General features: G+C 36.5%; 1 protein-coding gene across 7 annotated transcripts in view; it reads right to left on the bottom strand.

The window, feature by feature from the left end:
• Positions 1-25,014, bottom strand: part of adgrb3 (adhesion G protein-coupled receptor B3) — a 134,082-nt gene that overhangs the window by 18,094 nt on the left and 90,974 nt on the right. For all 7 annotated transcript variants that reach the window (XM_087802387.1, XM_087802385.1, XM_087802386.1 and 4 more), the window contains 5 exons: positions 24,767-24,869; positions 24,200-24,243; positions 9,890-10,016; positions 7,969-8,072; positions 7,787-7,889 (listed from right to left, as the gene is read on the bottom strand). In XM_087802387.1, coding sequence (XP_087658513.1) covers positions 7,787-7,889; positions 7,969-8,072; positions 9,890-10,016; positions 24,200-24,243; positions 24,767-24,869 — 481 coding nt within the window. The remainder of the gene's footprint in view (positions 1-7,786; positions 7,890-7,968; positions 8,073-9,889; positions 10,017-24,199; positions 24,244-24,766; positions 24,870-25,014) is intronic.

Here is a 25,014-nt window from a genome sequence, read left to right on the forward strand (position 1 = left end):
CACTAAATCCATGAGCTGCCTGTGGTGCCAATGAGGTTCACACGAGACGCTAATCCTGCGTTACATCATTGTTAGCGCTGATTGGGACGTTTTCATGCGTCTGGTGATTTCATTAGATAGTATTTCAACATGTCTCCTTTACATAAACACACAATCCGAACAAAACACAAGATGAATGTCTGATTGAAGGCTGCTGTGTTGCTCAAGGGCACACCGAGTGTGTGTCACATCTGAGGGATTTTATACTAGATTTCCCCGTTATATAACCAAAGAGTCGTCTTTTAATGAAGCTAATAATTAAACGCGATTAACATCTTATTTTCTCCGGAAACCATCGGACGCAATGTCAAAGCCGCTCGCGTCCAATCTTCGCTGCCATCGACCTTTCCTCCTGATTCATGAGTCATCATGAATTCCTCAAGGTCAATTTGACATGTGCTAATTCCGCTAATGGCCGAGCGTGGTAGCGAGGAAGGAGATCGCCACTGAAACCTTCAGCAGGAATGAAAAGCCCGAATCGTTACGATCACGTCAGTCAGTTTGGACTTTTATAGTAGGTCGATAGATAGTCGGGCTCGGGCCGCGAGGTTAAGTGTAGACGTTAACTTTTATCCTTAATTCATGAATGTCACAGTCAAAGTGAATTAAAATGTGTTAATTAAATAAACTATTTTCTTTAAAAATGTGATTAAGTTTAAGTCAAGTAGCACTTTAGCCTCATGAACCATCTGTGTAGTGAAGACACTGGTTCATGATACAATACATTTGGATGTTGAAAGTATTTTAAGATGTTATATGAATTTGATTGTGTTACAATGTTTTGGTGAAGTATTATCTGTGTCAGTTCTATTTTATGTGATTAGTATTAATGATATTTACAGTATGCAGTAGTGATGTAGCTGTGTATCACAATACAGTTTCTTCATTTTAAAAGGCCACTAGATGGCACTCTAAGTTTAAAAATGAGCCAAGGTTTAATTGGATTAGTGCTTTAGAGCCAAATATTATAGTCTCATGATACAGTATCTTTACGTATAAAAAAAACGCACTTCAGTCTTGTCAAGAAGGACACAGTGGAAGTCCAGATAGTAACAAAAAACACACACACACACACACAAGTAATCCCATTATCAACTTGTCCTAAAAACGTCATTGAGACCCATTTATAACTCCGCGGGAAATGTTGCTGAAAGAAAAAAAAAGGCTACTAAATGAATCTTTCTGGCGGAAGTAAAAGGACTCGATACATATTGCATATGGTACGTTAAAGGAACATAAATATTAAATGGTGTCTGTTCTTTTCTAATGTAAAGCAGCATTGTGTGTGGTAGGCTACCGTCTACATTCATCAGGTCGATGAAGGATCATTTGAACCTCCTTGCTTTATACAATGAAGATAATAATTACAAAAATAACAAGCATTTTGATGTAATTACTTTAAATGTATTAACCTTTTTGTCAAGCAGTTTTATCGATTTGATTTTGTCAGCTCTATTTTATCTGACATCCTGTTCTTCCTAATTATGCAGTAGTAATGCAGGTGTGATGCCGCTGTGTAGTGTAGAAACTGTATCATGATACAGTTTCTACATTTTTAAATGGCACTTTAAGTTTGGAACTTATGCCAGGTTTCATTTTATTGGGGATCAAACCAAACATTATAAAGATTGTTATCATCTAGTGGCCTCAAAATGATGATACAGTGTATTCACTACACATCTGTATCATGAGGCGCCGTGAGCCCATCACTAGTATGCGATTATCAGCTATTTAATGAATTTTGTTGTTGTATAGGTTGAAAATATACCTTGACATACTCCAAGTCGACTATTTGTATTGGATCTAAGAAGGTTATTTCCAGAAAACGTGATTTTTATCCAGCGCTTTTCTCTTCCCACATATTGTTGCTGTCCATGGTGCTGAACACGAATCACACTCCCATATCACAGACATTATATCTGTCTCTCTGTCTGTCTGTCTGTCTGTGAATTTAAGTTGTGTACAGCTGTGTTTTTTATACTGCGAACCAGTTTCATGTCAAAATTATATTCATAGAGCATTCTTTGGCTTGCTTTTCACAAATTTTCACTCATTTACAGGTTTATTTTGAAAGTAATCTTGACTGAAAAAAGTTTCAAGAGTCACAGCCTAATGTTACCTTGAAATAAAATACCTTCATTTAAAAGAATAAAACACAATTCAGATTGTATTTATCAATAGAACAGAAATAATATTAAAAAAAAAAAAACATTATCTGTGCGGCCTGGTAACCAATGGACCGTAGTCATCCTGCTAAATTCAGATCGTGAAAACATTTGTCCCGGTGACGTTGTGATGACTTTGATTTTGAATAGACACACGAAAACAAAGTTGAAACCCCGGAGTTGACGCTGCCCTTTAGGAAGGCAAATGCTAGAAGATGATGAGTGCACTGTGACAGTATCCATGGCAACAGAGGAACGGAGGCAAGAACTGCATTGAAAAATGGATGGACATGGAGGTGGGTTAGAGGGGATGATGGGGTGTAATTCGTGGTGGCTCCATAAAAGCAGGTTAAGGTCAAGAAAGATTTTCTTTGCTCATGTCCTGTCGTCGAAAAGATGTCACAGGCGAACGCTTATAAACGGATGAATAATGCTTTGATTAGCCAGTGTGAAGAAATCTGATTGGTTCCTAGCTGCGTCCTGAAAGGATTTAAAGACTATAGATTAGACTCAAGAAGTTAGACTGAAGTGATACCCATGCACATAACCGGGTAAATTTGGCTTTTTCTAAAATGAAAATAGACTAAAAGTAAAAAAAAATGTTAAGATAAAAATAGCAAATATTGTTGTCGTGTCCCATAATGCAAGGTTTGTAAGTAAAAAGAATGCAACCTCGTGGAAGCACTGCAGTGCAGAGACGTCCTGAGTGGATGTTGTTGTTTTGTTTGAAGCACTCTCCTTTAGAATCAAGCAACAAGTGGCCTCATGTTTTTCAAGTGAAGGACGACAAACAAACAACAGGTTCAAAGTGGATACGATATATAAAAACCTTCTTTTTCAAGGTATTGCATCGTTCTTTTAGTGTCTTTTTCTGTACCGTAATCATGACTCAAGTTGCCGAAATAGAAGCTCATAATGTATTTAATTATATGTCTCTCATAATTTATAGGGACATTACTTCCTTACAAGAAAGCAGCTCATTCAAGTTTAAGATGGAAGTACAAAAAAGAGGTGACAATTTCAAACTCATTTAGACATCCCAAAATTAAATCCACAAATCTGAAGGGAAGCAGTTCTTGTTCCAGGAAGGCACATACGAGTGACATGATAAGAATGAGCCTTTGTGTAAAAACAATTTGGAAAAAAAAAAAAAGAGTCCCCGCAGCCCCCGAATTTTGACAGAAAACGAGACCTGCTGGGAGTCGACTTCTGCGAGACTGATGTATTATACATTCTTCACTCATTAGAGTTTGACAGCAGTATCATCTTTGAGACGCGGGCTCTGTTTAATCCAAACTTCCTAGGAAAGCCAAACAATGTCTGCTTCGTTTCCTGCGCACGAACAGAGATGAACGTTGACAGAGGACAAAAGCAGAAGCGCAGACAAAGGTGACTCACTGACTCCCTGCTCCCCAGAGGACACCTCCACAACTAAGAGATGATTTCCATTAGACGATGAGCAACTCCGCAAACAATGGAGCCAATTATATGCACTTCTTAAAGGAGGAAAAAGAAAAAAAATCGAGACAAGCGAGGCTTTGTCAGGCAGTACGGCAATTAAACCCACACTGTGGCTGATTCCTCATCTGCTAAGACCTCCATTTACATGGGTTTCTGGTCATGACTGATCAAATATAACCGAGTACTGTTAGGACAAGACGAAAGTAAAGTAACGACCACTGACAAACCCCAACGCCTTTCTTCCTTGTGTGACTAAATTCAAATATACTTTAGGTAAACGTTGAATTTATTAGCATCTTGATAATCTCAACTACGATATGGTTATAAAAAATGAAACAAGACTTGAATAACAAATGGAAAAACTGCAACCAGCTTTTTTTAATGTATAATCTACACATTGAAAGACAAAGCACTCACGCCTCTTTGGTGGAAAACTATCTAATCTCTGCACAGATTTCCGAGACAGAGATCCTATTAGGAGCATAAGGCCCGAGTTAAGTGGTGGCCCCCATAATCGAGACTCCGAGATGACTGGAGCCCTAATTAGATCTGACAAGTCGTCGAATCAGCCCGGTTGACAAAGGGGGAGAGAGCGGAAAAACGTGTGACGCATTCATTCTTCTGAGCTCTCCTTTTGAGTGGCGCGTGTTTAAGGGTCGACCGACGATGTGTTGATTCTGCTGTTTCTGCTTAATTAAATCAAGATTAGACGTCAAGTCTCTTCCAGCGGCCTCATTATTCCGGACGTTTCTAAACGTATCTTGATGGGTTTGACTTATTCAGAGTGAATTTTTAGCAACTTAACATTGACATGAACTCTTTACTACTTTAATGACGGTTCAGGAAGGTAGACTTGTGTGACAGAACTGTACTTATTCCTCTTTATTCTTATCTTCATTTTCCAGGGAACTAATTCACTCACTTTTTGGATTGTTTTGTTCTGCTACAGTGGGCCCCAACCTCTGGTCTGGTGACCGGTACCATTCAGTGAGTCATATGTATCCGGTGCAGCACAGAAAGAGAATGTTTTGTTCATTTAATTTTTGTTCTTTTGATTATGACTGTTTCTTTTCAACCCTTGTGTTGTCTCTGGGTCAAGATGACCCGCAGGCCCTGTTCATCTCATCACAAGGGATACCTTAATCACATTATTTTGGGGCCAGATAACACAAAGATTACAAAAAGGTTGCACGAGAATTCTGACATGCTCTAGTAGAAGAACTCACATTTCCTACGATCCTTAAAAACTCTTCACCGGCTGCCAGTTTCTTTCAGGATCAATTTTAAAATTCTTATTCTTACTTTAAGAGCTATTCATGGTCAGGCTCCTCCTTACATCACTCATCTGATCTAGGATCAGAATCTACTGATGGTTCCTGAACACGCTTCCGGACCAGAGAAGAGAAATCCTTCCAGACTGTTGCTCCTAAGCTTTGGAATATTCTTCCTTTCCCTCTACTCCTGTCTACTGACAATACACATCTTAAGACATTCTTTTTCGTGCTTTTCCCTGATTTTCTGGGACTCCTGTGTTTGTCTTATGTGTCTTGGCCTTTTAAAGTAAATATTTTAACTGTGTATTGTTTTTGATTGTCAAAGCGATGATGCCAACGTTAAACTGGTCTGTAAGAAAGGTTGGGGATCCCTATGCCCTGGTTAGTAATGTGGTCTCATAAGAAAATCCCTGACCTCCAGTGAAGCCAACTCTGGAAGAAAAACAAGCCTCTGGTTTCTTTCCTGCTGCCCCCCAGGCTGGGCTTGTTTACAATGCCCTATTTCCATTCAAGCACACTGATCTGGTCCTAATGTACATTGTGGTTGCCTGGATGCTCTTTTTGAGCATTGACCGAATTAAAGAATCCCACATAAGTACAAGAACCAGATTCCTTGACTGGGTATTGGATATGGTATTCTTTCAGTTGGTTCATACCACGCTGCTCCTGATCCCCGCTCATCCACTTTCTCCTTTTATCCCCCTTAAATAAATCACTATCGTTCCGGGTGCTCCGATGTTCTTTTCCAAATTAGCCGTATATTCTGCTTGAATATTTCACCGCAGCGATAAAGCAGTAAAGCGCAGTAAAAGCATGAAAGCAAAAACAGTAAATGAGGAAAAAGTCTGAGAACATAATGAGGGAAAGTGTATTTTCAGCAAATGGTGAAGGTGCACCCAGAAGAATATGGTTACACAATACAAAAAAAAAAATGTCTGTGTCATTGTGGAAGTACTGCCAAATGGCTGTGAAGGGCATCTGTGTGGGCAGCCTGTAAATCCCGGGCCAATGTTTGCCAAACAATCTTTTACATTAGCCTGTTTGTTTACTTGACAAAGCTGCAGCAAAAGAAGTGATACATATTTATTGTTTGTCTATAGCCGCGGCCGTTGTCCTTCACATTCAGATCTCAAGTCTAACTCTCAATGTCATTGTAGCAACAATAGCTTCCGTCCCTGCTGTAAAGATATTGACTCATTCCAGTAATGCAAGGGTGAGAGGCGGGTTTTTTTTTTTATCCGCGGCTGAAGTTTTTTAAAACCAAGCTTTATAGTCCCCCATTACAAGATTCTCTAAGGGAAGGATCCCAATGATTTCATTAGTCTTTGGCTGGCTCGCCTGACAAGTCTTCCTTCCCGCTCCAACACTTCCACAGTGGAAAGAAAAAGCTCCTCAACTGCCAAACTATTCTGACTTGTTAATGATTGCGGTTTGCCCGGTTGAACTACAGCTATAAATCTAGTGTCTGCATTTTATGCAAAAATGATCCAAGATTTGAGTTTTTTAATTTTTTAACGTGAGCGAGTAGCTTGTAAAGAACCAGGCAAGGGGAAAGTTAATGGCAATTGTCAGGTTTGAAACAATTCACACTTCTTTCACACGTCTATTTATTTTCTGAAAAGTGTGTTACATTCCCTAAACAAGATGCTTGCAGAAACAGCTTTGAGACCACACTTCTTTTCAAAACTACTGATAAAATGAATTGCATATAAAGAGGATAATGAAGAAAAATGGTTGAACTAAAACCTTGGTTCATAGCAACACACTTAAATGTCAACTAATGTGTTGATTTAAGTGTGTCTTAAATAGATATTGGACTCTATTATAATCATCAGTATCTGTTTGTTTGTACAAAACTCTTTATTTAAATATATACATTAGAAAATGTGCTTAAGCCCCGCCCACTGAAAACACTTTCTTTTTCCTAATACATCTTGTTTACCATAACCACACCCACTCTGCTGTGATTGGTCAATGACTACATGTCATCAATCCAGGAAGTCTCCATCTCCAAGTTGCTCTTTGTATAAACAAAGCAGGACGTTATTACAGTAAAGTATAGTCCATTGTTACGTCATATTGAGCTTCGATCTTGTAACCTCTTGTTTGCCCAGATTCTAGACGGGGGAGAACTTTATAAAGTAATACGTTCAAAACATGGTCATGATGAGGGACTTACAGCATCTTGGAGAGGAAGACTTCAACATTTGAAACATGTGAGTTAGTCAGAGGAGTATGTTACACTAGCTAAAACACAAAGTACCAAAAAATAGAAATAATTTGAATGGAAAAGACAAAGAATCAAAAAAACTAAATTTGAAAACAAATGTTCAGGTGGATTAAGAGCATTGAAACTGTAGAGAGGATCTAGAAGTCTGAACATCATCATTCGTTTTTTTGTATTAAATTTGGTTAAAGTGTAAATAAAATTTGACATATTTCATTTTTTTTTATGGGGACCTTTTCCACTGCACTTACAATAAACAAAAGGAACAAAAATCCATCACCTTTATTTTGTATTAAGTTGTATTTTGTTATCAAGTTGTATGTTTATTCATTTAATTGAGAGACAGAAAGATGCCAACTCATTTATAAAGAGGTAAATAAATAACTCTCCTAACAAAAGCAAAAAACAAATCCCACAAGAGGCGCCTTCAAACTTATTAAGCTTCTCCTGAATAACAACGAGCACAATTATTTCAAATGTCAACCTTTTCAAAAGGAAATTTGATTAATATTTGCATTTTCTTTCCACATTTTCATTATGAACCTAGCAATCTGTAACTAATGAACACCAGCATGTTGTTATTGTAACCCAAAGCAACCATTACATCATGTGACACTTACCGTGTTGTGAGTCTGTGTTTGTCCGACCAGGATCAAGATGTTGGAGCAGATGATGGATAAGCAGAAGTTCAGGAGGATGATGGAACGCTCAGAACGAATATATCTAAAAAAACAAATGTATAAATTCACTGTTATCAGCGGCTCCTTCGCTTGAAAATTAAGTTCCCCCCGTTTCTAATTACCTCCATAGCACACCGTAGATCACTGCCAACGTGATCAAGGAGAGGCAGGACAGACCACAGCCAACTATCAGTGTCACAGATGGGACCCCTGAGTACTCCATGGTCTGTGGAGGAGACAAAGCAGTCAGTGGGAGGCGGCGTGCGGTTCACGCAGGACAGTTCATCCTTTATTACTGCAACGAGATTGATCCAGTCATAACAAACATCGCAAATGTGAATAATCCGCTGTGGGCTCCTTAATATGCTTTGAGGTTTCCAAGTGCATGCGTGGGCAAGAAGGTTGTTTACATCTCCAAAACTTTCCATCAAGCTAAGCTGGGAAAAGTATTACAAAGCACTGGAGACTGAGAAAATCTGGTCTCAAATGTGTCTTGTTTTTTTTTCTTTCTCTCCTACTACCTCCTCATCTGTTTTTCTTAGTCGTGCTTCAAATGCAACAGATAATCCTCCAGTCCAGGGCGAACCATTTAAATTAACCTCTGCTAGGATTTATGCAAAACTGTGATTTTATATATTTTTTTCCAAGTTTAATTAGCGAATGCATCATTAGTTTTTTTTTACCGTGCAGTTGTGTGATTAAGCAGAAGACGTCTCTGGCCCATGTCCATAAGTCCTTTTAAATATTGTTTATAAATCTAACCAAGGCAAACTCTTCTTTAAATATCTGTCAGTTGTTGATCACTTATCTTTGGAACTAAAGAATGGAAAGCAAACACCAGGAATTTGAACATTAAAAAAATACAGAAAATTCCTACTTGTATTTAACTTTCTCAAAAGTAAAAACATGTTTTTACTCGGAATTCATAAGTGGATAAATATGTGGATTATTGAGTCAAACAAATGTTATTAATATTGTTATATTACTATGTTTAATTATGAATCAAATTTCCCATCTGGAAATTCATTCACAAAGCCATACGTTACACTTGTAAAACATATTTATAGAAACGTAAATATATCAAGAACATTAAAAAAAAAGAATGTAGATTTATAAAAGACGAAAAAGCTAACACATTTACAATAACACAAGGTAATGGCAACTGGTAAAGATGTCGTAGGTGATCTTGAAAAAAAAACAGTTTAGGCAAACTACATTTTTAATTAAAAAAAGTCCCGCCCCCTTTCTTCAGACTCTCCCCCAAAGCCACGCCTCCAGATATTTGCAGAGAGTAATGGTGGGCTTGTAAAACAGCTGCTTGCAGTGAGTGCTCTTTTTAATTGAGATTCTGTTTTTCTATTGTTTATATTGTCTGTTATCTTATTTCATTCTTTGACTGACAGGACAAACATCCCATGCTTTGTTTACATCACCAGCAATTAAAGTTTCTGATTCTGATATTGGGTGAAAGCTAATCTACAACAACTCATTCAGTTTCAAACATGTTACATGGCATTTAAAAAAGAACGAATCTTCGAATCCAATCAAGAAACAAGCAGTTAATTTTGTAAACATGATGTTTATTTAATTCTAGAATAAAACAACTGCACTTGTACAGATGAGTACTAACGTAGCTGAGGTGCTAATCACTTAACATCTCTCAAACTGGGTTAATTTACTTATATTCTTAAATATTTAAATGGTTAAAAAATGCCATCAACTATAAATCCAACTGGTTTATCTTCAGTGCATTATTGTTGTGGATGTGAGAGAAAGGGGGGTTGGGGATGGGGGGGGTGGAGGTGCAAGGATAAGGTGACACACGAATGGCAACACACACACAACCGGAAGAGGTTCCTTAAATCAATTAGACAAGTAGAAAAAAAAAGACCACCGAGCATCTCAAGGTCCCCTGCTGAATGACAATACGATAGGATTAACACAGGCAAAGATGCCTCCCGACGCCGTCGCACAGAGGCAGCTTTATATTAGCCATCAGAAGAACACACGCTGAATAACAAATCGAAGGGGGGAGCTACTTACTATTTCTCTTGGTTGCTGAGCCAAAATGGCGAAGGTAGATACACGATCACATAGGCATTTTGTATGGGATGCATCTGTGAGCACCGTCTTACATCCTTTGGAGGACCAGGATCCCCAAGAATCGTTCCTGTGTGTGCGAGAGAGAGAGAGGAGAAGATGAGATGACAAAGAATCCATCAGATGTTGTTTTTTTTCTCCAATATAACTGATCTATTTTTTTTTTTTTTTAAATGATCAAGAGTTAAGACAGTTGCACAGACTGATGGCTGAGAGAGGCAGAGACAACCCGAGGGAGCTGTCCATGCGCCACCGGTGCTGATTTATTCTCAATGCGCACAGAAAACAGCAGCAAATGGACATTTTGTGATGATGCTTTGAGATGCGATCACTCGCAGTTTACCTGGAACAGATGCGTGATATTCCCCCACTCCTCCTTCTTCTCGCCTCGCCCAGCGATGCCCTCGATTAAAGCATATCTTTTCTATTTTCTTCCCCCGGTTTTAGGTTGTTTTGTTTGGTTTTTTTCTTCCCCCCCCTTCCGTGAACAGTTTTAAAATAGACGCTTTAAGATGCTTCCTGAAGAGATTTTCACCCTGGAAACGGCGGACAGCATCGGATTGATTCGCGGCTCCTTTCTGCAGCCGAGGAGAGGGGGAGACCGCCGAGTTGACGTGTGGGAATAACAAAAACTATCGCTATTCTTCCTAAAAACTTATAGTTAAACATGAATTTATACGCGTGTGTTTCTTAAAATCCCGGCTGCTTATCGTTTGTCGCATCCTTGCGGGTGAAATAGAAGAGAGCCAAACTTGCGAACCCCCCCACACAAAGTTCCACAATGGTTTCGCCCGGTATCCACTTCACTCTCGTAGGTGAAATGGAAAAGAAAACGACTTTCTTCTGTTTGTCTATCAGTGCAGGACAATTAATTTTTCTTCTGGGGCCACATTTTATACATTTGTTAGCGTAAGGGGACATCAATGCAAACATAAATAATAATAAAATAATGCTATAATTTTTATTTATTTTTTTACTGTATTTTAAACAATATTTATTTAAAGAAAATCTTGTATAAAAGTACTCTTTACATATGTTACTTAATACCCTCTTAAATCTATTTAAGGGCCAATAAATACTTCAAAACTTCCTTAAACGAAGACCCTCAACTCATGTTTAGATACTAGTATGAAATCATAGCAATACATACAACATTAAAAAGTTATTCAATTAAAAAAGTATAGTTTATACATAATCTTTGACATAAGGGCCACATAGATGGAGTAACAGGGGCCACACTTTGCCAAGCTCTAGTCAACATTGGAGTAAAATAACACAAAAACAAATATACAAATGGAACACTAGTGAATATTGTTATGGTTATTTTAACAGCTTCGGTTTGTGGTTAGTGAATACAGTATGTACTAAGAGAAAATATTTGTACATATCTGTACTATAGTATACTATATATATATACTATACTGGAAAATGTTGAAATGTGTACAACACTGTCTCTTTCAACGAACCAGGTTAATATTAAACAATTCTGACATCATCGTGCAACCTTCCATATATCCAATAATCAAATAATTTATAAAGAAAAAACAAGATGAAGAATAATTTGTAAAAAAAACAAAAAAAACAATTTAAAGTACTATGAAAAAATAAGTTAACTATTAGTCTCTTAATTATAGTTATACCTACACCTTAAAGTGGCCACATGCTTCTGACTGTATCACATGTACAAATGTCTAACAAGTTTATTATTTAACTCAATTAATAACTTTTTTTGTGGATATGCTTCTGACGTTATAGTGTTTTGAATCAGAATTATAAAAAAAAAGGTATTTAAAACTAACTATTGCACGGCACAATAATAACTTTGACTAAGATTTGTTTAATGTAATAACTACACTTCATCATTCATTATATTTTTGAATTTTTGCTATAAAACGTAAAATTAGATAATGCTATCCTTTTCTTAAGGATTTTTAAATTAAATTAATGAAAAATCAATGCAATTTAATAAAAAACGCCTTACTTGTAATGTTCATTTTTATCTATTTTTTTTAATTTAAAATATTCCAATCATATTCAAGCTACATAATTTTCCCCCTTTTAGCTTGAGGGTACAACAGTCATTATTTATGAGCCGAATGCCTTAATCTCTGCTGCTGTGAAACACACACTAGTTATTTTCTTCTGCCATCATGACTCATTGACCTTTCAATTTGCATCTTATCTGTATTTGAACGCGGTTCCGCCTTCTTTACCCTGCCTGCACTCTCTTCTTCACCTCGATTAATCTCTGATCAAAGTGTGTCCTAAACACCACTTTTAATAAACGTTTCATTCCACATTTAAAAAAATTCCTTCAATTGTGTCATTCATTTGCGGGTGCACACACCATTATTACACTGTCGTGCAAAAGTCTCCCAGTGTGGTCCGATGGTGGGAGTAGAAACACACACAATCGAACATGAGTCAACAATCAAAACACCCTTTTTGCAAAGCAGAGAAATAGTTTCTGAACCGACGATGAACCTCGTCTGAAAAGACAAATGAACGACGGCAATCGTCAATGGACGCTCGATCAATACCCAACCACCGTCTATTATCAAACTCCCACAGTGAGTTTAGAACCTGTTGTGTAATAAAAGAGAAGCAAAAAAAAAAAAGAAAAAGCAAAAATGAATCCCTGGAGACAAAGCTGAGCCCTGAGCTGCGTCTTCGAGGCCCGACAGAGCATAACTGTTTCACCATTCTGCTTTTAAGTTTCAAAGATTTCCAGAATGGCACCACATGAAGGCGGGTTCAAACGCCGGCGTCTCTGTGAAATATCTGGTGTGTGGAGTGAGTGAAGCCCCCCAAAAAATACAACTGTATTCTGTGATATGAAATTAAAAAAAAAAAAAAACCTTTGAAATTGTTTTATTCATTTGGTTGCTTTGTTCGCACTCAAAATAATATTAAATTAGACATTAAATAATGAATTAAATGTAGATACAATTAGTATATTCTTTGCTAATATCCCACCCATCGACAAATTGACCACACAAGGCATTGCTTTGCTTCTTTATTCAGAAAACTTCAAATCCTATGGGGGCCTCAGCACATCCTATTCTCTTTGTAATCCCTTTTAAATGAAGCATTGTTGTGTTGTTTGTTTGCTCACACTGACTCCAGGCGATATGGTGCAGTGTGGACTTATAATGACGGGAAATAAAAATAACTTAAGCATGACAAATGAGCGAACATCTCGCCCTGTTGTTTTTTTTAAAGCATCCCACTGACCTTGTTTACTCAGAAGACAATACGGTGTTTTATCATAGCAACGTTAAACACACTATTAACTGTGTATTCAATCAAGACAAAGAAGGGCTGCTGGTGAAGAGAGAATGTTTAGTTTTACAAAACCTGAGATTGTTCGAGTCCAAGTACATACTGAAAAACTATGTGGCGATATAATATTTACGTCTTATAATAAAAATCCTTCTATCCTATCCTTTAAAGACATTTAAACTCAACCTTTGTTTAAATCCTGACTTTAAATCCATCTGGGTTCATGTACGGGTGACTCAAAACTCATTGCACGGTTGATGGATGTTCCACATATTCACAATTAAATATTTTAAATTTGGGTCGTGAGCCTATTATGAAAACTAATTTTACAAATTAGTACCAAAGACATTGGAGTTCAAAGTCACTTGAAGATTACGCCCCATACAAGATCATCTGCAAAGAATCATTTGCAGCGGAAACTGCTCTTTTGTAACGGATCATTTTGTTCTTTCTGGTCATGTGTTGGAACTAATCTTCATTTGTCAAAGAGAATTAAAAAATTAAAAACAGTACAGAAGTATGTACTTGACCTTGAGTTGTCTCTGGGTCAAGGTCGAAGACATCCCTGACTTCCATAAATACATACGCAGTGGTGGAGGTCGGTCGTTCACCACATTTGTTTTCGGGCCTACGGGTCACCTTGACCCTGAGATAATACAAAGGTTAACAAAAAGTGTTAAATGACTGAAAACTTCAAATTTTAGTTAGTAACTTGTGTACTACGGCTAGTTGGTTACTTGTGTACTAAGGCTAGTTAGTAACTTGTGTACACTGCTAGTTAGTAACCTGTGTACTAATGCTAAGTACGAACTTGTGTACTAATGCTAGTTAGTTACTTGTGTACTAATGCTAATTAGTAACTTGTGTATTAATGGTAGTAAGTAACTTGTGTACTAATGTTAATTAGTAACTTGTGTACTTATATTAGTAACTTGTGTATTAATGGTAGTTAGTAACTTTTGTGCTAATGGTAGTTAGTAACTTGTGTACTAATGCTTGTTAGTAGCTTCTGTACTAATGGTAGTTAGTAACTTGTGTACTATTGGTGGTCAGTAACTTGTGTATTAATGATAGTTAGTAACATGTGTACTAATGATAATTAGTAACTTGTGTACTAATGTTAATTTGTAACTTGTGTACTATTGGTAGTTTGTAACTTGTGTATTAATGGTAGTTAGTAACTTGTGTACTAATGCTAGTTAGTAACTTGCATACTAATGCTAGCTAGTAACTTGTGTATTAATGGTAGCTAGTAACTTGTGTACTAATGATAGTTAGTAACTTGTGTACTAATGATAGTTAGTAACTTGTGTACTAATGATAGTTAGTAACTTGTGTACTAATGGTAGTTAGTAACCTGTGTACTAATGCTAACTAACTTGTATACATTTTTTTTCTGGCCTTTGGGTCACCTTGACCCTGAGATAACACAATGGTTAACAAAAAAAGTGTGAAATTACTGAAAACAATTCTTATATTCTAGTTTCTTCAAAGTGTAGCCCCTTATTTCTCTGATGCTTTGCAGACTTTTGTCATTTTTTTTGATGACCTTTTAAATAAAAGCCTTTTCAGGGTTACTTAGTGGAAATCTTTGCTTTATTTTTAGTTGTGTTCTGCAGAAATCAGGTTGAAACATTATCTGACAACCTTATAAATCATATGCTGGAAAGAACTAATCAGCTAAGTAAAGAGAACTTTAAGAAATGAAGATCAATCGGTCTGAAAAATTGCATATTTTTTTGTACTGTATATACTGTATATTTCTGTCATATGAAGTATGAGAAAAAAAATGAACAATCCCTTCTTAATAAAGCCAGTTTGATTAGTTTGTTCGCTCTTATTTGTTATAAAATGATTAACCTTAAATTAAATGTATTTGACGTGTGACATAATTGCAATATATTGGATTATTATTTGGCATCATTTAAACACTAAAACAAAGATGTCCGACAAGACGGCTGAGAGGAATACCACTCCATTCTTTCATACCCACAAGATATTATTCAGCACATTCAATTATATTTTCATAATAAGCCAGAGAACCAATGCATACATACAGTTAATCACAAAAGTGAGTCGACCTCTCACAATTCTGAAGATGGAAAGTATACATTTTCCTGGGACAACAGTGAAAAAATGACACTTTGACACAATAAAAAGTAATCTTTGTAACCTTGTGACGGTGTACATTTATTTTTCCCTCAAAATAACTCAAAATACAGCCATTAATGTCTAAACCCCTGGCAACGAAAGTAAGTACACCCCATTGTGAAAGTACTCATTTCTGTTGCCGGTGGTTTCGACATTAATGGCTGTATTCTGAGTTATTTTGAGAAAACAATAAATGTACACTGTTCGTACAAAATATGACCACTTTACCCGTCTTGAATTTGAACATCTGAGGCTTCCTGGAACATCCATCCCAAAAAAAGAAACTTTTTGAAATTCAATCCACGTCCATTTTTTAAATTAACTCGACTGGGAAGGGGGGGGGGGGTTGCTGAGAGCTTTACGCAATGTACTTTAGGCAATTTTATGAAGTCTAGATAGACTGACACACAATGACAGGCGGAGGGAAGAGGGGGCAACTCCGGGAATTTATTCCATCCATCTTGGATCTCCTGATGACGGGTAATTTATATTAGCCTGCGAGCGACACAGTGGGTGTTGGAAGGAATTGACGGGGGGGAAAATGAGTGCTTACATTTCCGTGTCGGAAGCTACCCTTAAATAGTGAGAAAACAAAAAGGTGATTTTTCCAACAATTCAACTCCATGATGATATGTTTGAGGACGACGCGTTTCAGATGCACCGTCATCTCACGCGCTTTTTAAACAATGCACGCATCGCCCTCGAACCCGCAATCCTCTCTGGCAGGAATCCAGTTTTGACATGCGCTAAAAGAATTCAACAGCTGCTGTTCACCACCTGACACGTTAATGATTCATAGCGTTTCTGCAGCAGCAGCAGCAACCGTTTAATGCATAACCATAGACAAAGCATCTTTTAATGCGTGTACTTAAACATGGCTGACAAGGGTGGAGAAGGAATATCTTTGTCAACAGCTATCACTGCGTTCTTTTTAGGAGGAGGAGGAGGAGGGATGAATTTTTTGCTTTTAATCCCATCAGAATTCCGCGCCCTGTCACAGCGGATAGGTTCATCACTTAACACAGAGAGGATAATCTGTGGCAGGATTGAGGCTGGAATATACGTGATTTAACGTCAGAAACGCGTACACTTCAGCGCCTAACATGGATTCCGGGGATTAAAGAAGCAAAGCGACGACAGGTGAAAGGTCTACAACGGTGGGTGGGTGTGTCAGCGCCGCGGCAGAATTCAAGAGATTACAAAGACTTATTCAGTGAACGTTATTCAAAGACATTTACGCAGGATTTACTTAACACTTCACTAATATCTTCTGTATAATATAAGCAAGCGAGTGGATTTATAGTCGTTTCCATACACAGCTCTGGGCTACAACTCAAATAAAAAGAAAATATCTAAAAATGAAAAAGATAATAAAGTGGTTTGGGTCCTGAATGTTTATTCTGGCATCTGGGGTGAAAAAGTAAATAGAAGATATAAGATACTGTCTCACTGGACCGACATTTTTCATTTTCCAAAGCACATTTGATCTCCCAGATTCACTTCAGAGTAAAAGTGTGTTTAGATTTCTATTCAGAAAATATGACTTCATAGTCAGTCATCGCAAAACTAATTGTTTCAGCCGTTTATGAACTTGTTTGATGAAACTCAAAACACTTTTATCACAATGGTTTTAAAGCGAAACGAACAATTTCACATTTTCTTTAGAGGACTTTGTGTTTTAACAACGGTTCTATGATTACATTATTTCATTTGAAGCCCATACACGTTTGTTGTTATATTAAAGCTTTCTCTGGAAGATTAATTGTTTCATGAAAACAAATGTGTGATTCAGTTGCTGTCCCTTTGTTCCGCCTTATTTATGTAATTAAATCAACTATTGTGCCTAACTTATGTACTAACGCTAGTTAGTAGCTTGTGTTCTAATGATAGTTAGTAACTTGTTCACTAATGCTAGTTACTTACTTGTGTAATAATGTTAGTTAGTAGCTTGTGTACTAATGCTAGTTAGAAGCTTATGTACTAATGCTAGTTAGTAACTTGTGTACTAATATTAGTTAGTAACTTGTGTACTAATGTTAGTAAGTAGCTTGTGTACTTATGCTTGTTAGAAGCTTGTGTACTAATGCTAGTTAGAAGCTTGTGTACTAATGCTTGTAAGTAGCTTGTGTACTAATGTTAGTTAGTAACTTGTCTACTAATGCTAGTTATTAATTTGCGTACTAATGCTGGTTAGTAACCTGTGTACTAATGCTAGTTCAAAACTTGAGTACTAATGCTAGTTAGTAACTTGTGTTCTAATGCTAGTTATTAACTTCTCTACAAATGCTAGTTAGTAACTTGTGTACTAATGTTAGTTCGTAACTTGCTTTAGTAACTTGCGTACTAATGCTAGTTCGTAACATTTGAACTAATGCTAGTTCTAACTGAAATGTGTACTGTGATCATAATATTATATTTTAAAATCTCTTCTTCTTAGTTCTTCATCTGAGAAAGAGTGACAATAACTTGCTAAACATAAACATGATCTCTGAAGTATTTAAAGTAGTATTAGTTCATCTTTACTTCTGTTAATACTACAGGAGTCTGTGTGAATCGTACGGTTACAGTTCTTGACCTTCTTAACCGAATATTCCAGGTGTGACTAAAATGCGTAATTTTAAACTGTCCTTATCGGTCAGAATCAGGAATTCATTTGGATTTCTAAGCTCTCGTGTAACTATGGCAACAGGTCTCCCCTGCCTGTTTCCCCCTCCCATCCCACCATGTATGCACTCTCTTCTTCACGTCTCCTGCTCACCAGTACTTTAATTCATGTGTTTTCAACACCTGCACTTCACTCACACTCCAGCCCATCACACTAATGGATCCCGACTGTCACTCCAACATGACAGTGAAACATGAGAGAACCTCATCAAGATTTATGACAAAGATAAATAAAATCAATTGTTCAATTTATCTTATCGTGTTCAAACTTTGTTCAGTTTTTCTATTGCTCATGTAATCTTGGTTTATTCTTTCATTCTGTACTGACACCACAAAACAGTTCCTATATTGTGTTTACAGCACTGGCATTTCTCTTTCAAAAAAACCCAAATTACATTCAGCAAATCATTATTCATCACTTGCTAATTTAAAACCTTAATTTATTTAAATGGTTTAATTAGTTACCAGCCACAGCTTTGTGTCCTCCATCATTATGTAATACTGTGTCTGCATGTGTTTTTAATACCTTCAGTATGTCAGTTGTCAGATTATTTCAAATCAAATTAAATATGTTGATTAGTAGATTTACAAAACATTCAAAAGTCTATTTACTTCTACCTAATTTTGTCAAATCGCTGCCAGACTGGATGTAGGGGGAAAAAAACGGGTTGAAAGTATTATTTCTAAATTGCAATTTATAAACCACTAAGTTTTGCCACTTTCCATTTTTTTTCAACTTTTTTTTCAACAAATTTACAGTCAAAGTCATATTGAATGATAAATTCCTTTGTTGTTTTTTTTTGACAAAATGCCTTTTTTGTTCTGACATCACTGGCAATACAGTTCTTTTTGGTTCTTTCTGGATGAATAAATGGATAGATGGATGGATGGATGGATGGATGGATGGATGGATAGATGGATGGATGGATGGATGGACTGAATGGACTTTGAAAGATAGATAAAATGTAATAATCCCTCTGGAGTAACTTGTGTTATAATGCTAGTTACTAACTTGTGTATGAATGCTAGTTAGTAGCTTGTGTACTAATGCTAGTTAGCAGCATGTGAACTAATTCTAGTTAGTATCTTGTGTACTACTGCTAGTTAGTAGCTTTTGTACATATGCTAGTTAGCAGCTTGTGTACTAATTCTAGTTAGTAACTTGTGTACTAATGCTAGTCAGTAGCTTATGTACTAATGCTAGTTAGTAACTGGTGTACTAATGCTACTTAGTAACTTGTGTACTCATGCTGGTTAGTAACTTGTGTACTAATGCTAGTTCAAAACTTGACTACTACTGCTAGTTAGTAACGTGGTTTCAAATGCTAGTTAGTAACTTGTGTACTAATGCTAGTTCAAAACGTGACTACTAATGCTAGTTAGTAACTTGTGTTTGAATGCTACTTAGTAACTTGTGTACTAATGCTAGTTCAAAACTTGACTACTACTGCTTGTTAGTAACTTGTGTACTAATGCTAGTTTCTACTAGCTCTCTGGAGGTCTCCTTCGGGAAATTGGGTTTCCAGTACAGAGCAGACAATGGTTTGATAAAAACAAGAACAAAGTGCAAACGATGACAAAGTCAAATTAAAAGAACATGGATTGAAGGAAATAACTCAAAGAAAATGATACAAAGATTTACATATGTTATTATAGTTTAAATAAATCATTTATTATTATTTAAATAAGTTTAATGTGACAGAATAAACCAGAAAATGCTATCTTATAATAATCAGCAATATAAATGGCAATTTGATTAAAACAAATGTCCGTCAGTTGATCCCATGATCCTGAACAAAGATGTTCCCCATCAGACTTAAAGCAACAAATGACTATTATCTCTTCATTTATTACTCTGGTCTGGTTGAAACCAACATGGTGGACAGATGTTTTATCAGTCGCCGGATGAGTCCTTAGAGTGGCTCTTAAGGTGAAATGGGATCCGTCATCTGTTTAGATGAACATCATATCTGGAGTGACTCTGTTCTTCTCGTACTCCGATGACGCAGCTCACGGTCGTCACCAAAAGTCAAAGCAAGTCAATGAGACACATTTGTCCCAGTGGAGTATTTGTTGATGTTAAATTGACCAGTTTGAGGCTCTTTTGGACGATGTTCCATCTCCTGCTGCTGGATTTTTCTCGGTAAACAAATTAAAACCGCATGATAAAATTCGAAGGGAAAAAAAATATATACATATAGTCGTAAAAATAATGATGGCTTGCTGAGTTCAGTGGATCAGATCATTCTTATGTCAGTGGGGTGTTGTTGATCTGAGTAATTTCTATGGTAATGTGGACTAGAACGATACATGTATTATAATAATAGAGACTTTAAACAACCTCGGGATAATAAGAAGGAACCAAGAAGAAAAAAATTCACCTCAAGAACTGGTTCATAAAGTAGATTTAAGCAGACAGTATTGGAAAATTAGGGGGATATGCTTTTCTTCTGCATTACATTTTTCATGCATGTATACTACAAATATGTCTCAGCCAGCTGCTGTATCCGTCTTTTGAGAGAAGAACATAAACTTGTATCTATTCTTCTACGCATGGCTTAAGAGCTTTCTGTGAAATATGGACACGCTGCAGCTGAGCTCTGCATAAAGCAGAAATATACTTTCAGCCAGTCAGATATTCTTCGTCTCACGGCTCACAATTCAACTGCGGACTTCAAAATATTGAGCTTAGAAATGGCTCGAACAAGGAGAATGTTCTGCCCACTGTCTCCAAGATACCAGCCCCACCTGTCCACACACACACAGGAGAAACTATAGCAGGCACTGTTAGTCATTTTGGCCATCAAGGTTGCAGCGCAACACCCACGCACCTCCACTACTGTTGCTACTTGCAGTTTTTAAGAGTTCATGTCCTCTTTTTACCTTAAAAATGAACGTTAAATTAAATGCCAGCTAAATCCTTTGTAATAAGAATGTATGGAAAGTGTATATTAACACATTTCTGACCACAGTATATTACCCTCTTGGTGGCTGAAAAGTATGACGATATGAAGTATTCACAGACGCACAGGCAAGGCTACAGATGTACAAAACAATTTTAGGGATTTAAATACATTTTTTTTCACATTTATATTATTAGATAAGTCGTTTATACTCTTTGGCGACAGCATCAAGTGAAAGTTTGTAAGTTGGGTAACACTTTAAAATGAAAATTAATATTAAGAGTATTAACAGCAAATTAGCCACTTATGAAGTACTTAGTCACACCTTGTTCATTGTGACTATATTTTACCCTTAACAGTCATAAGGAAATAAGGAAAAAACAAGACATTATTACTGGTTATTAACAGGAAATAAAGAAGTAATTCAGTATGAATTTTGGTTTCTATGTACCCCTAATTAGGTGAAAATATAATTGGAAAATAAATTCACTATTAATAATACTGTCTCTTTTAAAGAAAAAAAAACTTAGTGGTGATAGCATCCATACTACTCAAAAATTATATATATATTATTTAAATATATTCACTGTTATTTGGAAGCTGTTTAGATTTGGGTTTTTCCACAAAGACTGTTTAAACATTTATTGAAGTTGTAACTCTCAAATGCTTGTAAATTAAATATAATTATGCTGCCACATTAGAGATGTGAACATATTCAAAATTATAAATATGTATATTTGAGCATTCAGGATGCTATTAATACTTTTATTGCTTTTTTACTTTAAAAGAGAAAGTTATTAATTAATGGTGAATTACTTCTCTCATGGTTCTTACACCTAATGTGGGGTGAATTGAGAGAAGTTAGTTTTCACCAAAGTAATTATTTAATTACTTCTTTATTTCCTGTTAAGAGTCACTTGTATGGTGTTTTTGAGCTTGAAATCCTTATTATCATGCTATTAAGGGTAAAAAAATGGTAATTTTCTGTTTATACACATAGAAAATAAGCAGTATGTATATCAGTACGGCTTTAGGATCAGCCAAAAACTTGCAGGTTAGCAAGGTTAGCATTTACATTTAGAGTCAGGCAAGGATCACTTTTCAAACCACTATTCAAGCATCTAAATTGGAGGGGATACATGAATAAAATCCAGCAGCTCATTTTATTTGATGTGGTATAAGAGAGCTTGAAACTTAAAAGTAACAAAAGAGGAGGAGCGCAGTGTTTAAGATAATTAGCAAAGCTTTAAAGCCAATTTATTAATCGGGAAATTTCATTCAATTAGAATGTTAATGCAATAGACGGTCTTTCCATCCAGAAGCGTTTCTTTAAACTACACACGATAATTGGATGGAATGAGGTAATTATGCTAACTTTGCTATGCAATATTTAAAAGAGAGACTTATATTATTATTACATGTATGATTAAAAAAAATGACTTCAAAAATAAATAATTGACACACATCTTTCAGAGCGGATATGTCGAACTTCCAGGCCTTATTATTGTCATCAAATAGATATATAGCCTTGTTTATATGGTGACCTATAAAGAAGCAGGTGATTAAGCTAAACTGGAATGCTAAAATATTTTAGTACTTTTTACAATTTAGTTTGGCGACCAGATTCTAGAAGAAACACTCCAAATAATTCAGAAAATCAACATGTGTCATCTGCAACAAATTATTAGAATGATAGTAAAATCCTTGATGTACAACTGTGGTCTCAAATTACTACATATTGGAATGAATTAGCTCTTCTATTTTCACAAATATATTCATGAATCAATTGACCCCCAAAAAATAATAACAAAGAACCAAATGTCCACCAGGCAAAATTTCAATGAAATCCAGAAAGAAAATTTTAGCACAGAAGTTAACAGCAGTTACCTGTGCTCCATTCTCCACTGAACTGCCGAAGGTTGGCCTAATACAGATTGTCCCAGAATATAGCACCACCCAAGGACACATCCATTTTATATAACGAATAAATTAACCAAAAAAACAACTTCTTTTTTTATCACAAATGGCAAATTTAAATAAACACTAAGTCGAAGAAGATCCAAGCAAAACATACCTGTTCTCTAACAGAAATAAAAATTAAAGATCACACTATACGCCGTCCCAATGGAACATGCCACCCACCACATCCATAACACCCCTATATTAGCTGAGTGGTTCAGTCCCTCTGGTTCTCTTCCCCAAACTAGGAAGTGTTGAGTAACAAAATAATTGTTTAAAACAACAAATGCATGGTCAAATTAAACGAGAAAGGGATTCATTAAACAACAGAAAAGCTGGTAATACCATTAATGTGTGAGAGTCAAGGCTCACTCTGTGACACAACATGCATTTTCCTTTAACACCAAACGCCTATAAACGAAGGCTGGGCGACATTCTAAGCTTCAGACTACAGTACAACTTTCCCAAATTTTGTTGAACCATGACGGACAGAATTGGATTCTCAGACACATTCTCTACAACACCACATGTGGGATAAAAACGATAAAATGTTTAGCCCAAACTTGCGTTTGTTTTTCTCCCACATAGAGTTTGAACAGATAAAGGCAGGATTAAGACCATACACAGTGTAAAATTCGCGATGAAAGAAAGCTTTGTGGAGAAAGATTTTGGTCATTTTCTGCCACTGAAACCGCAACATGTAAATGTAATACTCAGTCCTTCTGGTGCATGTCCCGCTGGTCCATGTGCTATTGAAAGAAAGCTGCCTCAAGTAAGAACTTTCATGGTGAATTATTGGGGAACGTACATATGGGAGTTGAAAGCGTGTGGTATCTTATTGATATTCCGGACGTCACTGCTGGTGCTTCATGTAAAGATCCCACTTCAAATAGTGGAGCTTAACCCGCAGCGCGGTGCACGCTTGTTTTAACTAATGTCCAACTGAATCTGTTAATACAAATTCAATTTAGACTCCACGGATTTCTCAGACGGTCAATGTCAATCTGTCGTGGATATTTGTCCAAAAAAAAAAAGGCGATTTGATGAGTTCCCAGACACCCGTAGTCGCACGGTCTCATCAATAATGCAACAGTTATATTTCAGCAAGTGCACTATTACTGTCCTTCACAAATGACGAGAAGATTTTTCCATTAAATAAATCCAGCCCTTATTCCAATTATCCAACACCTGGTTTGTCCCTGCTTTTTTTTGTTGTTACAACTACATCTTTTGTCCAACAGTCCCCAACATTATTACAACAACACTTAGAGCTTCTTTTCAAATGCTGACTTACATGATGTTGCTGTCCCACAGTGCACAGAAGGGGTTTATTGTTCCCTGAAAGACAGAAAAAAGGACCATGTTTAAAGACCCATGTTATGGCAAAACTATTGCTTGGGTTACATGTATATCTTCAAAAAGGACATTCAGGGGTCACAATGAATATGTTATTCTACAGGAAAAGAGTACCTGCTGACATGTTCAGACCTACACACACACACACACACACACACGGCTTCTAATCGAGTAAAGGGTCGGACTCATAAAGGAGATCGTCCTTGTAATTATTCGGGAGCTGTTCACTCTTGCCGCACCATATGCTCACAAATTAATTATCAAGACAATTTGCTGCCATCATACACCGACTAATGAGCTTGAGATGCGGTCAATTTGAAAAACAAAAAAAAACAATCATTTTTGTCTCTTTTAAAGTCATGACATAATTAATTAAAATCACTATTAATATTTTACGGTAAATATAAACATCTAGATAACAGAGTGTAATGTCGGGATGACACTTAATATCTGTAGTATTTTCTCTGCTTCCTGAAATAACTTTAAAAAAAAAATGAATTCTTACATTTGCCAGATGAGCCAATTCAATCTCCAGGTGCGACTCGATTGTCTTGGGCTCGGGTCGTACTGTCACAGCGATAACCTTTGAGTTCACAACGGTGTAGTTCCTGAATTGGAGAGAAGGAGGAAAAAAAAGAGAAAGAACAAATGTATTACCTTCCCTGGACGACCCAGTCACTCATGCAATTTTAATTGACTGCCAATGGCAAGTTGGCTTCCATGCAGATTTTTGCCATCATAGGCTTCTCAGAG

This window comes from Callionymus lyra, chromosome 11 (genome assembly GCF_982586985.1).
Source record: "Callionymus lyra chromosome 11, fCalLyr1.hap1.1, whole genome shotgun sequence".
NCBI classification, from domain to species: domain Eukaryota; kingdom Metazoa; phylum Chordata; class Actinopteri; order Syngnathiformes; family Callionymidae; genus Callionymus; species Callionymus lyra.